The sequence below is a fragment of the Epinephelus lanceolatus genome, chromosome 13 (genome assembly GCF_041903045.1).
Source record: "Epinephelus lanceolatus isolate andai-2023 chromosome 13, ASM4190304v1, whole genome shotgun sequence".
NCBI classification, from domain to species: Eukaryota; Metazoa; Chordata; class Actinopteri; order Perciformes; family Serranidae; genus Epinephelus; species Epinephelus lanceolatus.
In genome coordinates this window covers 5,850,990-5,869,054 of record NC_135746.1, presented here as the reverse complement: position 1 = coordinate 5,869,054, position 18,065 = coordinate 5,850,990, and the positions used below count along the sequence as shown (strand labels likewise).

The 18,065-nt window shown below is 40.6% G+C and overlaps 2 protein-coding genes across 3 annotated transcripts in view; one reads left to right on the top strand and one right to left on the bottom strand.

The window, feature by feature from the left end:
• The first annotated feature begins 21 nt into the window (after window positions 1-21).
• On the top strand, window positions 22-7,427 carry wdcp (WD repeat and coiled coil containing). 2 transcript variants are annotated; one of them, XM_033647842.2, is made up of 4 exons: window positions 22-181; window positions 2,082-4,014; window positions 4,304-4,424; window positions 5,460-7,427. In XM_033647842.2, the coding sequence occupies exons 2-4, from the start codon at window positions 2,101-2,103 to the stop codon at window positions 5,651-5,653; spliced, it is 2,229 nt and encodes a 742-aa protein (XP_033503733.1). In that variant the 5' UTR covers window positions 22-181; window positions 2,082-2,100; the 3' UTR covers window positions 5,654-7,427. The 2 variants fall into 2 exon arrangements, with proteins under 2 accessions (XP_033503733.1, XP_033503734.1); XM_033647843.2 differs by lacking the exon at window positions 22-181 and having other exon boundaries at window positions 1,883-4,014.
• Window positions 7,428-8,516: 1,089 nt separating this feature from the next.
• mfsd2b (MFSD2 lysolipid transporter B, sphingolipid) overlaps window positions 8,517-18,065 on the bottom strand; it is a 28,894-nt gene continuing 19,345 nt past the window's right edge. The window contains exons 8-15 of the mRNA XM_033648132.2: window positions 17,335-17,425; window positions 15,122-15,243; window positions 14,512-14,595; window positions 14,292-14,375; window positions 14,045-14,154; window positions 11,817-11,960; window positions 11,429-11,605; window positions 8,517-8,890 (exon numbers count right to left, since the gene is read on the bottom strand). Of these exons, the coding sequence (XP_033504023.1) occupies window positions 8,842-8,890; window positions 11,429-11,605; window positions 11,817-11,960; window positions 14,045-14,154; window positions 14,292-14,375; window positions 14,512-14,595; window positions 15,122-15,243; window positions 17,335-17,425 (861 nt within the window). The 3' untranslated portion in view covers window positions 8,517-8,841. The remainder of the gene's footprint in view (window positions 8,891-11,428; window positions 11,606-11,816; window positions 11,961-14,044; window positions 14,155-14,291; window positions 14,376-14,511; window positions 14,596-15,121; window positions 15,244-17,334; window positions 17,426-18,065) is intronic.

The window sequence follows — 18,065 nt, the reverse complement described above, 5'->3', positions numbered from 1 at the left end:
CGGTTGTAAATCCACTACATATCCCATGATGCACCGCCAATGTCACTTAGTTTTGCTTCCGGGCTAAATCGAAATGAACAGTGAAGACACATTTCAGCCGGTAAAACGTGATTTAAAGGATGGGAAACTCGCTTTCAGTGTTTTACAAGGATCCCACATGAAATGCTGATGGTTTTATAAGGTATGCGTAGAGTAAAACTACATATTTTTGTATAGTTTAACGCTTATTATTAGTTAGCTTGCTAGCTACATGTAAAGGATAGCTAAACACATGCACCTGTAATGGTTTCTGGTTAGCACTAGTAGCTAAGTCTATAACCTTATTTTAACCACATTTGTAGTATAACTTCTCCTTAGTTAAGCAGTTTGCTGTTACTTCCTATAAACTCTCTATACGGTAGATTTAAATAATCAAATTAATGTGCTCTATTAATAAAATTGTCAATTGTGAATAACTCACAAACCTAATTAGTCTATAAATCAAATTTAGTTGTCTTATTCTTTTGAAACTTTATATTTGATAAGAAACAAATGCTTTATTTGATCATATGAATTTATTAATTTGATGGGGACTGTGCTATTTAACATAGATAGACTATAGAAATTGCTGATTTGCAGCACTTATCTCTAGTTGGGCTTTTACAGCGTTTACATGCACAGAAAGTGTAATTAAAATATACAGCTTTCAGTATTATAAAGCCACAATACACTACGAATATATAATTAAAATAAAATATACATTATATAAAAGTAGGGCTGCAAATAAGGATTATTTTCATTGTCGATTAATCTGTCCATTATTGTTTTAATGAATCAATTAAGTGTTTGGGCTACAAAATTTCAGAAAATATTGTGCCCAAGATCATGTCCTCAAATGTCTAGTTTTGTCCACAACCCAAAGATTCTCAGTGTACTGTCACAGACCAGTAAAGAAAACAGGAAATGCTCACATTAAGAAGCTGAAATCAGACTATTTTGACTTTTTTTTTTCGTTGAACATGACTCAAATTGGTTGTCAATTATCAAATTAGCTGGGGTTTAATTTAGGGCTTGGTGGGGGGTGGGGGGTCAATACAGCATAGTGTCACAATATTTTGCGTGGCAATATTCATATAAGAAAGCCAAGTATGGATTCACTTATTATACATTAATGATATGACAACTACAAACTACAAACTTTGGTAGCCTACTAGAGTGATAAAATCAGTTCACTAGGTACATTTTGCTGCAATAAAAATGACTGAAATTGGATAATTAGACTGAAACCTCATTAAATAAAACAAACATTGACAAAGTTTTCCTTTGAGGACACAGTTTGCAGTTGAAAAAAGGTAATATATGTTGTTGCAATACTCAGCATATTGTAAAGCAATTAAAATTGCAATATATTGTATCATGATAATATTGTATTGTTGGGCCTCTGGTAATTCCCACCCACAGATTAATTTAATAGTTGAGAACTAATTGATTGATAATTGCAGTTTTACAGAAAACACATACCACTATATGCATAAACCAGTGCACTTTGGTAATTTACAATAAAGTTAGATTAAAAAAGGTACAGCACCAGTTTGTTTTATGAGCACTTCATCTTTTTTTGTGAAGGATTTTATATCCAGAAATTAATTTGATTTTAGTTGGTAATGTGTTGCAGAGTTGGCGGCCCTTTATGGAAAAACCTGTTTGTCCAAAGTTAGCTCTGCAGGGTGGGGACGATAAGCAGACGACCTAATTCACCCAACACGATTACGGCAGTTTCGCCAGATCTAAAAGAGGAAATGCTGTGATGAGACACTCCTTCTCAACACATAGTATCGTTAATGCCCTGACAGTAGCGGCGTGTTGTTAAGGTCATTCAGGCGTAAGCAGCTATAAGTGTTCGTCACCACTGCCTCAGCTCAGGCAGAGGGGATTAAGGCATGTACTTGGAAGGAGACACGAGAGAGGCTTTTGCTATTCTTAATCTGCATAGGTATAGGCATAGGTAGCAATAGCTACTCCTGTGCAGGACCGCTCAGACAGGTCTCTGTCATCAATGTTAACTCTCTGAGTCATTTTGTTTTCTTTTCTCTTTGAACAAGCATCTTCATAGCTGCCAGGATGGATCTTGGTAAGGCAAAGCTGCTTCGGACTGGTCTCAACACTCTCCACCAAGCCATCCACCCTGTGCACGGGATAGCATGGACGGACGGCAAGCAGGTCTGCCTGACATCTCTGTATTTCATCAACGGCGAGGTGAACTTTGGGGACACAAACGTTATTGGGCAGTTTGAGCACGTTTTCGGGCTCTTCTGGGGCCCGCTGTGTTGCCCTGACTCCCCTGCCTTGCTGGCTGTTCAGCACAAGAAGCATGTTACCGTGTGGCAACTGCAGCTCAGCGCGCTCGAGCAGAACAAGCTGCTGTGCACTCAGACCTGTGAGATGAGTGAACCCTTCCCGTTGCTCTCACAAGGCTGTGTGTGGCATCCTAAGCTGGACATCCTGGCTGTGCTGACCAAGAGGGACACTTCTGTGCTGTTTTCTGTCAGAGTGGACAACAGGAGAATCAAAGCGGACATCAAAGGTAGCGGACTTATCCACTGTGCTTGTTGGACTAAGGATGGTACACGCCTGGTGGTGGCTATAGGGAGTTCTCTTCACTCTTACATCTGGAATGACATCCAAAAGAGTCTGGTGGCCTGCTCCTTCTGCCCCATATTTGATGTGGGAGGCTACATTTGCGCCATCGAGGCCACAGGGGAGGCTCAAGTAGCCGTGGCTACGGAGCTGCCTCTGGATAAAATCTGTGGGTTAAACGCCGGCATGGCCTTCGACATGCCGACAGAAGCGGAGTCCCTGCAAAGCCACGGCTCGCATGTGGTCTTGTCAGAAGAAGACCACCTTATAGACTCGAGAAGACGATCTCTTGAATCAGAGAGGTCCTACATCCCCAGCTCAGGCCCTCTGGACCTCACCCACCTCTTAGCAAGGCACCGCCGCTCTGACCCCAGCCCTCTTATTCACCTGCGTCGCAGAGACACTATGACAGGCACTGGCCAGGACTCCTCACACCTCATCCTGGTCAAGTATGAGCGCAAAGTCACTACCAGCCGTAAAGTCAGCATCCCAGGGATTTTGGTTCCAGACATTGTGGCTTTTGACCCACGTGGTTCCACAGTTGCAGTGGCTTCCAACACCTGCAGCATGGTTCTTGTGTACTGCATCACAGCCTCTGCCATGCCGAACATTCAGCAGATCTCTCTGCAGACGAACGAGAGGCCCAAAGGAGTCTGCTTCCTCAACGACAAGATGCTGCTGATGATGGTGGGCAGGCAGAAGTCCAACGACCCTGCCTTCCTTCCATCATCTAACACAGATAAATATATCCTTCGTCTCGTAGCCAAAGAGCTGATGCTGGACGGGGAGACTCCCATCGCACCATCCCCCTCTCCTCACAACCACGAGTCTACTTCTAATTTCTGCGCAGGGATTAGGAGGCACTCGGAGCACCTATCTAAGGATGACAGGGAGCGCCCAGGGATAAAGGACTTGGTGTTACCTGGAGGGGGAGTTGTTCGTTCACCTAGCAACAGGCGCAGGCTGGTGGAGGAGGTGAGGAGCGGCGAGCCCAGCCCCGTCACCAGCTCTGTGGACTTCTCCGACAGAGCATCAGCCGTGTCCAGTGCCTCCTCCATAACGGTGGAGAATTTCGACATGGACCACGTCAACCGCATGACCAGCCTGGCGGTGGCCGGCCAGCTCAGCAGGGACTCCAGCCGGGCCAGCTCTCCTCGCCTGGAGCCTGCAGACAAGCTCCACACAGAACCGACACTGCCCATGCCTGAAAAGCCCCCGAGCCACGCTAAGGAGCGGGCACTGGAGCAGCTGGTTCAAAACATGGAGAGGCTTTTTACACGCTTCGCAGATGTACAGCAGTGCCTGACAGAAATCAGAGATTATACCCAGAATGGCAAGAAGGCCCTGAGCGTCTACCCCAATGCCTGTGAACCCCCGTATGTCAACGTCACCTGTCAGGTACGGTTTCACTCACTTTATTTCCTCTGTGTGTTTGTGTCTGACTCTGCAGGGATAAGCTAGAGAGATGGAGATTTCCCTTTCTTTCTCTCTGCGATCTCTGTCGCAAGCAGCTTTTGCTCGAGAGGCTTAAACAGCTTAATCAGCCACTTTAGGGATAAGACAACTGAAATACCTGGAATCGTTTAATGTGGCAGAAAAATCCAACTATGGTGCGTGTAACTTATCGGGTTGCATTAAGCTTTACTTCTTTGAGTTATTCATTGCTCTGCCCTTTGTGCACATGCAGAAGCAGTTATCAGAAAATGTGTTTATTGATGAGCGGAGGCCGGTGCTGCTGTGTGACGGGAAGCTGTGTCTGCGTGCCCTCCAAGACCTCTTCAACCTGACTATTGTGGAGATGATGTACGGTATGTGCAACCTTTTTTGCCTCCATTCTTAACATGGCACTTTGAAGACTTATTTGCTCTCTGTCATAACTCCATCTAAACCTTAGGATATTTTTGTTTTTAATATGTATTAAAACCGCCTTCTTCTTGCCTGTGAGATTAACCATGTTGTGACAGAGAGTAGAGGGCGACTGCAGGTCCTTAAAAAGTAAAAGAAAATGTCCTAAATTCAGTTTTATAAATATTAGGCTGTAAAAGTTATTTAATAGTCTTAAATTTAAATTATTTTTGTCAAACTGAGTCAAGCTTTTCTGCATGAATGTCCACGTCTGATGTTTACTAAACCTAATTCTGTCTTTTTACTTTACACTTGCACTTCCTTGTTGGCAAAATAGAGATTAAGTTAACTCACTGCAATGACCATATCATTGCATAAAACCTACCTCTGCACAGGATGACATATATATTAATTACCTTCTCACTTAGCTGCAATGTTTGAGCAAGAAAAAGATGATTTGTCCAAAAGTCTGTTAAATTTGGTTAAAACTGATCTTGAAAAGGTTCAAAAGGCCTTAAATTGAAGTGTTTGATACCTGTAGACATGCTGTGTACAGAGTTAATCATTTAAAACCACTTAAAGGAAACTGTTTTAGGAGCTCGCCTCCCTGTGAGTATTTTCAGAAAGCCTGTGTGATGGGCTTCCCTCGTGAGGTCACCTGGAAGTCATCACATAGAAGTCTTTTATAGCTTTTATAAACCATTAATTCAGAATGCATTTTAATTGATATTTTACTGTACAGTCTAAGGCAGCACATATTCACATCGGTGTTCTGTCAGCGTGCGTAAGCTATAATTGGCAGTGATTAAAAGCCTAGGTCAGATTACAAGGTTTAAAACAAAAGCAGCTTACGACTGTTTCATGAGCGTAACATTATGCAGTCGTAAACTGACACACAGCAGCAGGAAACAGCTATCACAGGCTACATGTAGCAGTGGTTTAACACTCAGATGTTTAGAAAATCACGCTCAGCCAGTAATCTTTTGTTATTTTTCCAGGTCCGTTGTGGATCGTACTCGTAGCAGACGCAGACGGCTTTGTGCCTCTGACGTTCAAGCCCAAAGAGGAGCTCACGGTGCGGAACGGGAAGAGGAAAACAACCCTACGGACTCCTGGGAGTCCGGACAGCTCCGTCCCATCCAGTCCGGCCCCCGGCCAAAGCCCCAGCATGAACACTGAGTCTTCCACATAGTGCCTCTGAACACACACCTCAATTTATGGACTTGTGCAGTTGTATTCATGTTACTTTAATATATCTGGCTGGATCCAAGCATGCAAGGCACTTGGATCTGAACTGAAGATGCAGAGTCTCAGTAATGCAAATAGATACAGTCGGTGTCTAGTCATAGTTGGGGGGCGTCGTCAGAGAGGAGGAAACAGTCCTTTCCTAAGCCTGTAAATGCTGGGACAGACTATTACATTTACTTTAGATATGATTAATTCAACTTACCCTTCAGCCATTATTGCCACGATGTAATAGACAACCAAGTTTTTTGAATTCCATGCACATTTCAGGACAGTATAGCAGCTCTAACGCCATTAGCCTATGTTTTGACGATGTGCTATAGAGTTATCATGCACAATTTGAAATTTAAAGAACACTAGGTCCTTGGAAGTTCACTACTTTTTTACCTGTGGATAAACAATCTAACGCTGTTTGGAAAAAGAGTTTGTTCCTTTTTGTTTAACCCGTCACAGCCCTGAAATCACCATCATCAAACTCACCAGACTCCATTTAAAAAAACAGTGATTTTAGCGTGTATAGAGCCAACATGTTTTCACATGTAACTGGGTGACATAAGGGTTATTTTGACCAAACCTGAGCTGGTGGTTGTGGGAACAGTGAAAAGATGAACCAAGATGGCTCCTGTGAGTTTTATTTTGTTTCTATCAACTTAAAACGAAGTGTGTTTTATGATGCTAAAATTACTGATTATTTACATGGAGTCTGGTGGGTTTGACAGTAGCGATATTAAGGCTGTTTCTAGTGAAGGAAAAAGGTTCTTACTCTTTAACAGAAAGGTCTATCTCTGTCGGGTCCCGTCGATAATCTTGTCAGACACTTGTATTAACAATATGAGCCTGTCATTGGCAAAAATAAGCACCTTTAGTTTTAAAAAATGTTGTTCCCATTAATCACTTTGTCACAGGATCATGGGAATAAATGATCCAAGTTGAAAAATACCGTAACTCTGGATTTTTATTCGACATGCAGAAAGCCACTCCCCCTGGGTGTAAAAGAATGTGACGTTTGGTTGGCGCTCCCATAAATCCCGACTGTATCTACAACCAGAGTTATAATTTCAGACTTATTTTTGTATTGAACAGTAGTGGGGAGATTAAAAAAGCTGCCTGTTCAGATGTCATGTTTACATGTTGCTGCTTTAAAGTGAACCTGAGTGAAGTTTGAGCACTGAGCCATGTTTTTTCTTTTACTTTTTTTGTTGACAAAATGCAGTGCAGTTGTGGAGGACACCAAATGTAGTGCCATTGTGCTCTACTAATGGCTTTGAGTACTTCTTTAGAGATTACTTTAAGTTTAAGACTGCTGTTCTGGTGCAGGAACAATAGAGGCTAATGTACTGTATGTAAATGTTTCCTATTTGTTGTTACTGGAGTCCTGCAGGAATCCCTGCTTGTATGAAAGTCAGGTTTTACCCATAAAATGTCTGTACTGGCACTTTTATGCTGAATGTGTAATTTAACTTTGTTATACAACACTCTAGGTTAAATATATTGATATCATAAATGGTGAGGAGAACACAGTTGAAACTTGTTATTGTTACTGTGTTACTGCGCTTGTTATGAAGCGCAGTAACACAACTGCCCACCAGAGGGGACAAGACTCAACAGAAACTTCCATGTCATCACTATGCAGTGTTGCTCAGAGCTCCATTGAAGACCAAATAAGTGAAAGTGTATCTTTTGGTAGCTTTTTCGATATTAAATCATAACTACAAGCATAACTACTGTGCACTCTGTGTGTTACTAATGCCTACAATACACCAGAAGACTCTGAAAACACCCTCAGCTCACACAGGCTCATCAAAACATGACAATAGAAGATTGGAAAATCGTTGCTTGGTCTGATGAGTCTAGATTTCTGCTGCCACATTCAGGTGGTAGGGTCAGAATTTGGTGTCATGGATCCATCCTGCCTTGTATCAACGCTTCAGGCTGCTGCTGGTGGTGTAATGGTGTGGGGGAGATTTTCTTAGTACCAACTGAGCATGGTTTAAACACCACAGCCTACCTGAGTATTGTTGCTGAGCGTGTCCATCCCTTTATGACCACAGTGTACCCATCTTCTGATGGCTACTTCCAGCAGGATAACGCACCATGTCACAAAGCTCACATCGTCTCAAACATGACAATGAGTTCACTGTACTCCAATGGCCTCCACAGTCACCAGATCTCAGTCCAATAGAGCACCTTTGGGATGTGCTGGAACGGGAGATTCTCATCATGGATGTGCAGCCGACAAATCTGCAGCAACTGTGTGATGTCATCATGTCAATATGGACCAACATCTCTGAGGAATGTTTCCAGCACCTTGTTGAATCTGTGACACCAAGAATTAAAAAGGGCGTCCAACAAGGTACTAGCAAGGTGTACCTAATAAAGTGGCTAACGTGTGTAAGAGCTGATTGGGGGATCAGATACACTCAAACACAGATTCTTGTTCTCTCCACAACTCCACCACCTCCTTATCCACAGTGAGAGAGAACATGTTCTTGCACCTGTTTGATGCTGGAGAGAGCGCAGCTATTGGTTGTGCATGTCATTGAACATCAGCTTTTGTTTGGGGCCAAAACTAAAAACTTGTTTAATATTAAACATTTGATTTTGTCAGAACATCCAAACAAGAAAGTGACTGCCTTAAGACAGCTCGCAGCCTTCTTTTTTAATGTTCCGTCACTACCTGACATCAAACCAGCGAGATCAACTGAGGTAAAACTGAAACACTAGAAATTTGTCTGCAGCAGTAAAATCGCTTGACAAGTCGTGTGGTGTGAGGTCGGGATTATTTCACTTCATCAAAGAACACACACACATTTATTCGGTCCGCCAACCAACCTCTACAACATTTATTCATTTCATATCATCAGCCCTCAGTAATAATATATCATAAATAAATAACAATGTTGTAGAGCTAAACACAGCAAATAATGATATACATTCATTTATATAAATTAGGTAATCTTATTATATATTTATATATATCCAAGATAACTGTACAGTACATGTGAAAATGAAACAAAAATGTTTACATTAAAACAATTGAACTATTTATCAGTGTAATATACACTAATCAACAACTTTCCAGCGCCAATCGCTGGAATACGTGGCTTTGTGGGTTCACTTCATTCAAGATGCAGGTCACACGTTGTTCAGATCTTCTGCTGTTCTGGAGCTGATGCTTTGTTTCCTGTGGGACACATGAATGTATCACGTTAACCCTTTGAAACCTGGAGAGACATCACTTTTCTTGTGCTGATTTCAGACGCCTTTTGCAAGTCTTTAAACCTTTGAAATTGGTGTGATTTATTTCAGAAACATGACAGATTGATTATTTATATTGCCTCTTACTTTATGTTGTATTTATTTATTTTATTTTTAACTTAGCTTATTTATTTATTTATTTGTTTGTTTGTTTGTTTGCTTATTTATTTATTTGTATTATCAATTTATTTTTGATTACTACTCCTTATGAGTTAGGTCCTCATTTGGTTTGGATTTTATTTGAAAAAAAAAAAAAAATATTCCAAGAAAAAAAAACATGGGAAAGAAGACAATGAGCAACTTGACAAGAAATGTCCCACAAATTGCAAAAAAAAAAAAAAAAAATAGATTTGGATAATTATTCAAAAACAAAAACTAGGAAAAAGAAAAAAGCTAGAGAAAAATTATATTCATAATTATTATTATTATTACATTTTACAATTATCTTTCAGAATTATTTTAATTTTTAAGCTCTCTTTCCAGGTCATTTCATTATTTGTTTGTCTTGAACAGTTTTTTAAAAAAAAATTAAAATTTATTTATTTATTTTTTCCAAATTTTATTTTTTCTTTTTACTAATTTTTTGCTAATTATTTGGGTCATTTCTTCTTTCGCTGCTCCCATATTTTTTAAAAGAAATCAAGCCAGTCAACAGCTGCAGTGTAAAGTAATTAAGTACACACACATAATAACTTTATATAAAATGTTCTTTATTTTAGATTAAACTACCCAACAATGATTGAAGCAGTTAAGTAGCTCTGACTTGACCAAATATAACATATAAATACCTCTTACATGTAAATATTCAATAACAGTGATCCTATAACGTAATAATATAACTGACAAGGATCAGTCTGCATAATGAGTATTTTTACTTTTGATAGTTTAGGTACATTTTGCTCTTAATACCTCTGTACTTAAACTGAAAGTATCATTTTAAAAACAAGACTTCTAAATTAGTCCAACAATACTACTGTAATGGAGTATTTTTATACTGTAGTATTGCTGCTTTTTACTTCAGTAAATGATCTGAACACTCCTTCCACCACTGATCAATAGTGTATTAAATGTTTATAGCATCATTAGTATAATGGCACAGCTGAACACGCTGGCTTTAAACAGTTTGTTTCATGGTTCAGATATTTAATGAAGAGAAGTAACAGCAGCATTTCTTACAACATAACATCCTTTATGTGGAAATCCTCGTAGTGTTTTTATGTTTTTATTTGATGACAACTAATCTCTATTTCTAGCATAGAAGAATCTGATTTGTTTCTTTATTTCACCGAAACTGTAAAGTAAGAATCTCCATAGTTGCCAGAAATGTTGGCGAGAGTGTGGATCTGTTGATGGAGACCACTCTCATGTTTTTTGGAAATGTCAGAAAGTAACTCTATTTTAGGAAATGTATGTAAAGAGCCTAAGCACATACTAGGATCTGAGGTTCCTAACAGCTGTTTGGTGCTTTATTTGTGTAAATTCTCTGAAGAAAATGTTAATGCTAGTGATAAATATCGGATCAAAATGTTGCTGGTAGCAAGTAAGAAAGCTATAGCAAGCTAAGAAACACCACCAACAAAGGACCAATGGCCAAGGACCAATCGATGCACATACTGAGACTACATGGAGCACAGCTAGGAGGAAAATAGGAAAAATGGACTCCATACAGGACTCAAAAAGACGACACTGGACTGGAATAATCTAATCGTTAGCTCTTTTTTGTTGTAAAAATTGGACATGGAGGAGCTAACCAGCCATGTATAGATGTCACGGATTAAAGAGGTACTCCAGCAGTTTAGGAAAGCACTTCCATTAAGTTGTTGGACTTGCTGGAGTCACACTGAAAAAAGACTGGTTAATGCTTGTGTTATTGTGTGACTTTGCTGAACCTGAACAAACCCTTTAAAACACCAAAGTCACACAAACAAAGTACCAACCGAGGCAGCCGTAGACCTGCAGCTCCTGTTTAGGAAGCAGTGAGCATATGACTGGATAAATTAGACGTAATTATACTGCACGAGTTGTTTGAGAGTTTGTGAAAGGATGTTTGGATGAGTCCAGTCTCAGTCCGAAGTTGTCAAAATCCAGTCTTGGGCAGTGTCTTGCGGTGTCAGAACGAAAAAAGGTGCGTCAGGGGGAAACGTGGCAGGACAAGGACGAAAGGAGTGGTGGATGGGTCCAACAAACACCGACTTTCACCCAAGAGAGTGGTGTTTGTGTCCCGTAAGAAGCCAAACCCTGGTCTTTTTTCCTAAACCCAATCACGTGTTTTTTGTTTGTTTGTTTTTTTGGATTCCTCATTCATTGTGAAGGCATTTGAGAAACGAGAAAAAAACATTTATCTATTTCGAGGTAACACAGTTATTCATATACAAATGATCATTTAGAGGCAGAAGTCTCCCTATTCCCTGTTCCTTGTGGGGGGGGGGGGGTTCTCAAGTGTACATTAATGATTTGTGCTCACCGTAGCTCATCCAGGCAGAGTCTGTTCCTGAGCCGCACGTCTTCGCTGATCGGATAGAGCAGTAGGATCATTAACCCTGTAACAATGAAGGCCACTGGGGCAGCACCAATCAGCAGCTTCAGGGTGTACACCACCGGAGCAGGCTGCTTGCAGGCGCCGGTGTCATACCCTGCAAATCTACATACACACACACAAACATGCAGAGATCCAATTTAAACACAGGTTACAGAAAATCGACATCCAGCCTGATGCTGCAATACTGCAAACACTCAAACTCCATACATCAGGTCTGGGGTTAATGCATTTCTGTAGGGCATCATGACACGCTAAGTGCACGTCCAGACTATTATAGAGTGTGTAAATTAGTGTGATAGTAATGCAGACTCACTCCAGACAGAGGGTGGACACTCCCAGGGAGATGCCGGCAGCAAACTTGGTGAAAAACACGTAGAACGAGTAGAAGATGGCTTCATGGCCTTTAGAGTACGGGTTGGCCAGTCTGAAGTCGTCCACCACATCTGGCAGCATGGACCTGCATCACACACACACACACACACACACACACACACATGCAAAGTCAAATTCACACCAGTATTTATTTTACGAGCACATGCCCTTCATATTATACTCAACATCGCTCTGAGACATGGTAAAATCTGAGGCTGATGTGTGTCTAAGACCTCCCCCACGCTCTAACTTTAATCATCTTACACAAGATGTTAGCAGCTGATGATGTGAGGTCTACTTATAGCGCTCTGATAAACCGGTGGGCTAAAATTACAGAGCTAATAACACGATTAGATGATGAGCAGCGGGGGCGGCACCACCGGCCTCGGCCCACAGACAGAATAAACAATCGGCCCCTTCCAAAATAAACATGCCCCCGTGGGAGGCGCCTGTAATTTGGGGTTTGAGGGAGGGGACAGGAGATGAGTGAGGAGCGGAGTGTGCCATAGAAACGACTGCTTTACCTCTGGTGCTGTGTTAGCTCTGTGATGGTATAGAGGATTTATAGAGGACGCTGCCTCTAATTCATAAAAGTTACGTCACTGTCATGACCTTGATGTGACCTCAGTGAACAAATAGGGCCCTGTAGGCACCGAGTCACCACTAACAGCAGGCTGGTGTGCTATTATGGGTTAACTAATGACACTGCATCAAATCAGAGCAGCACAACCACTGTATAGACAGACCTACAGGAGGAGGCTTAGCGGATTTTGAATTTCCTGCTTGAAGAAAAAGAAAGTCTTGGTTCATGTGATCTCATAATGGATTTTTTAGCTCAAATATTTAGACGATTTTTATAAATTATTTGGCGTGGAATCTAAATAAGTGTTGATCCTATGTATAATGGAAAAGTGATACATCCCAGAGGAATAAGGTGGGAGACCTTTCCCTGAAATGGATTAGGGCTGGGCAGTTTATCCATAGTATATTTATACTATTGACATGAGACTAGATATCTTCTTATATATTGGATAATGTAATATTGTTTCCTGGGCCCTTCTTTGTGGAGTTTGCATGTTCTCCCCGTGTCAGTGTGGGTTTCCTCCAGGTGCTCCAGCTTCCTCCCACAGTCCAAAGACATGCAGGTTAACTGGTGACTCTAAATTGTCCGTAGGTGTGAATGTGAGTGTGAATTGTTGTCTGTCTCTATGTGTCAGCCCTGTGATAGTCTGGTGACCTGTCCAGGGTGAACCCTGCCTCTCGCCCAGTGTCAGCTGGGATAGGCTCCAGCCCCCCCTAACAAGATAAGCAGTTATGGAAAATGAATGACTGAATGTCTTTTCCTGGTTTTAAAGGCTGCTTTACAGTAAAGTGATGTCATTTTCTAAACTTACCAGACTGTTCTAACTCATCTGTTATTTGCCTTTTAACACTTAGTCATTACATCCTCATTACTGAATATTATTTATCAAAAATCTCATTGTGTAAATATTTTGTGAGAGCACCAGTAGTCAACCGTAGTCGCAATATTAAAATTGACGTCTATAGTCAAAAATATATATTTGATTTTCTCCATATCGCCCAGCCCTAAAATGGACTACCTTCATGGCAAACAACAAGAGAGCTATCATATGTGGAACTAGACATGTGGTTCGGATCCACTCAGCCTCTGTGTGTGTCAGACATGACATTATATAGTTCAAAATACTTCACAGACAAATTTGATGCAACATGTCAGTAACTGGGATGCAGCAACTCTCTTCCACTCATTTTGGGCATGCCAAAGGATGGGACAATTTTGGGACGAGATTTTTTAGACATTTTTGTACATGTGTACTAAAAGACCCAGAGCTGCAGTTGGCAATATTTGGTGTGGCCCAAAGAGATCTTTCATCATTGCTAGCAAGACGTCTCATTCTGCAACTGGAAGTCTAACCTGTCCCCTCTGTTTGGCTGCTAGGTCAATGATGTCATGGCTCACCTGAAGTTGGAAATGCTCAGATACATTGTTCAAGCATCAGTCCATGAATTCTATAAAGTATGACAACCAATCCTGGACTATCATAATAATGTCTGTACTTCAAGAAATGTGATTGAATGCCTATGTGTGCCTATTAAAGTATGGAAATTTGAGTGCAGTATGACTTGATGTGCTCTAGAGTCTCTTACCATGGCAGCAGGAGCGACGCAGCCACACTGAGTCCAGAGGACACAGCCACGACGTATGCCACCACAACATTAGGGATGAAGACCAGCATCAGGGTGAAGGGCATGATCCACTAGAAAGAGGGGAACAGAGTCTTTTAGATGAGGATTCCACGTTCCCATTTTGTCCACAAGATGGCACAAACATCAAAGCGGTGTAGTCAGCGTTAAAAGCTACTCTGGCGAACCAAAATAAAAACAGAATACTCACTGTGATGCCGCAGAAAGCTGCCGTCTTCTTCCCAAACCTCTGCAGAAACCATTGCCACAGCGGGATGCTTATCACTGCAGAAACCTGGGTAAAGACGTGCAAGAGAATCATGTGTGATGCATATGAGAGGAGAACTGGGAAAAATAGTACCAACATTTTTTAAATCAAGGAGTCATGTTGTATCTTCATGAGGTGAAAGGGTGATAAACGCCGTACTCACCAAGATGGTCAGCACTATATTCTGGAAGTGATCCCTCAGGTCGGCGGCGTAAGTGCAGAAGAGGACAAAGTTGCTCTGTACCAGCTGCAGAAATCAGAGATCAAATGTTCAGATACTCGTCTTGCCTCGTCTTGTCTACTCAGCGCTGTCGCTGGGTGCTCAGCTTGCTGCACTGAGTGCCAAACCAAGTGACTGGAGAAGCTGCTGACGGCGTTTTGCAGTGATTTATTCCCACCCTGGGCTCATACACATGACAACTGACACCTCCACTGAGATGAGAGGGCGAATATATACAGAAATAGATCCCATGTAAAAAGTTGGAGTAGTCTGCAATAATTTAAGCAGCCCAAACCCCCGAGTGTCAAAACTGAAGCATCGGCCTACATGTGACAGACAAACTGCAAGGATGTGCCACGCTGCTACGACTCTCAGGAGACTTAAAACATGTTTTAAAGCGTTCGCTTTCAGTAAGTGCTCTTCTACATTGATCAAATCAACATCGAGCGTCAGCAGCAAGTCTTCCGCATTGTCAGGATCCCACACTGCCTCCATTTACTGTAACGTGGAGTTACGTGTCTGAGGAGTGCTTTATAAATAAATCTGCTTTTACCTGAATGGCGACAGTGATGAAAAGGAACGCAGCAGTGAGAGTGAGGTACGGCCCGTGTCTCATCACTAGGATGAAGCCCTGATGGAAGGGGATCTGCTTCTCGGTCCGTGGGGCGTACGGATCTGAAACAGTTACACGTGGAATAAGAATATGAACGTGCAGCATATCGGATAACATGCAGTGAAGAGAAAGGAGATGTGTTTGCTGCCCCTGCATTGCAGAGGATGCTGTGTGTCATTTATAATAAAGATCAGAGAATGAGAGCAAACACTGGCAGATTCCAAACTAGTTCAGTGATTCTCACTGTGAAGGGAAAGTACAGACGATGGAGGGAAACTAGAACAGCTAACGTTGCAGTTACAAAGTGTGAATCTTAGACCAATAACCCAGAGGGATGCCCTGAAGACACTAATCTCATCCTTAACTCTGCTACTTTAAATTCAAAATTCTATTCCAAATGTGGAGTAGCTCATTAGAGCCGTATAATTAACACTTTTCATTATTACTTTTTTTTTAATTTTGTCAGTGTGACAGAGAACAGACAGGTTGTAAATTAGACAGACAAAGGTGTAATGACAGATATTTCAAGTGTCTGTGTGCATGTATTTGTACAGAAAGTGTGTCTTATATTTATGTATGAATAACTGTGACCAGAGGAATGTGCAGGTATCTGCATGAGGAGGAGAGAAATAAATAAATAAATAGGTAAATAAATAAATAGTCAAATAAATTGTAATAATAATGTTTATAAGTAAATTTAATGACAACAAAAATATTAATAAAAATAAAATAATGATCAAAATATTAATAATAATAACAGAAATAAAATAGAATAAATAATAAAAAATAAATCCATAAATAGGTAAATAAATGGTAATAATAACCATGTTGCTAATAGAGATCAATAACTACAAAATAAATGTTAATAATTAATAGCAATAATAATAATAATGAAAATAATAATAAAGATAATAATTACAATATTAATAACAATAAAAATAAGATAATTAATTAATAATAATAGTGATTATAATAAAACAAAAATTCACAAATAAGTAAATAACAGGTATTATTAATAATGTTCGTTTTAAAGTACAAAAAAATAGTAATAATAAGCAAAAATAATGATATTGAAAATAATTATAAACATAATCATAATAATGATAATTATAAAATAATGTAATGATAATATCAATGAAAGGAAAAGAATGGGCAATGAAATGGTAATAATAATAATGTTAATTTTAAAGTACAATAACTACAAAATCAATGATACTACACAAAGAAAAATGAGAAGAAGCAGAATGAGAGGAAGAAGAGTAAAAACAAGTAAGTAATTGAGTCAATTTAAAATCAAAGGTTCAGTGTAGCCTGGGGGGGCTGAGGAGGGCTAATGGAGTCTACCTCTAATTTCAGTGACATCTTAAGAAGGCTTGTTTCTTAACAAGAGAAACAAGCTGACAGCAGCTAATGTCGAGCACTTTGCTTGGGAAATGATTCCCAATGATGACAGTAAACAAAAACAGAAAATAAGGGGTCTGCGTTTAACAACAGCAAAACTATACTAAAAGTAAAATGATCCAAGTCTCATTTATCCAGTTGTTTGCTCATTACTGCCCAAAGCCAGACTCCATTGACAAGAAAAGTAGTTTTATCTCGTTGCACACAGGAGCTGCTGGTCTACCGCTGTCAGTTTGTTGTGTCATTGTGTGACTTTGGTGTTTTAAAGGAATGGTTTGGATTCACCAAAGTCACACAGCAAAGTTCAGCAAGGTAAAATTACAGCTTTTGTCAATGTCTGGCTTTGAAGAGAGAAAAGATAAGTTTCACTTTCAGCTCAGTTCCCCGTCAGAAACAGCTGTTTGTTGGGAAGTACTGAGCGTACGACTGCATAAATGAGACTTCGATGATACTGCACGAGTTGTGTGAGAGTTTGCAGACCCCTATGACTTCAATTCATCAAGAATTTTCTCTGTTTTAGGATTCTTTGTTCACTGTGGAGGCATGTGAGAAAAACAAAGTTTTCCTTGTGGATTCAGCGTTACACGGGGCACTCAAACCACCTCAGTTAAGTCTCAAGGGACAGATTTTGAAAAGAGAATGCTCGAAATCAATACCTCCAGTTTGTAATGCAGTCGCTTTAAATCATAAAGTAATTACTGAATTATTTTTTTGTCCATCGATTGTTTCAGCAGACCCAAAAAAAGTCTCACCATCTCTCTCTTTGACTCCCAGGAACATCACCACGGTGCAGATGAGGAACACGCCTCCTATAACACCAGCAGCGATCATGTACACCTCCTTCTGCAGAGACAGGGAGAACACACACATGTAGCAACATCAGTCCGTCTCTTCTTACACAGGCAGCACAATCCAGTCTATTCTGAGCCGCTCCTCAATCTTTAATTCATAATGTCCTCAAATGCCTAAAAGATTTAAGTGCTTCATTTCAACAAGCTGTCACGGAAGGTGTAGATGTACTTTTTACTCAATTAATGGATAGGTTTATTTCATATATATATATATATATATATATATATATATATATATATATATATCACTCATCAGTGCCTGATTTATCGCCTTTACCTTTCTGTGTTCTTTTCCACATCAGCCTAAACTGCACATTTCCCTGTGCAAACACAAGCATAAACAGGAGGAAACCTCAAGTACATCTGTATCCCAAAATACAGCCTTATCCGTTCAGCGCCGTACCCCGACAGGAACTGCTCTGCCTTAAACAACCTCTGTTTGTTTGCTATTTTTCCGTGTGGCTCAGCCCAGCGGTTCATTATTATTTATGCACATCAAACACTCCCTGTTTCCGAGGGCAGACCCAGTTTGCCCAGACGGTGTGCCACCCTCACCAGCGACCACAGAGGAATTTAGCGGGTGGCTGCAGAGGGTTTGGCGTGGTGAGCGGGTCGCCCTGATAGGGTTCACC

Coding starts and splice junctions, on each gene's coding strand:
- wdcp (XM_033647842.2), top strand. CDS start 2,101: ATGGATCTTGGTAAGGCAAAGCTGCTTCGGACTGGTCTCAACACTCTC. Junction 4,015..4,303: donor ATGTCAACGTCACCTGTCAG/GTACGGTTTCAC, acceptor GTGCACATGCAG/AAGCAGTTATCAGAAAATGT. Junction 4,425..5,459: donor TATTGTGGAGATGATGTACG/GTATGTGCAACC, acceptor TTATTTTTCCAG/GTCCGTTGTGGATCGTACTC.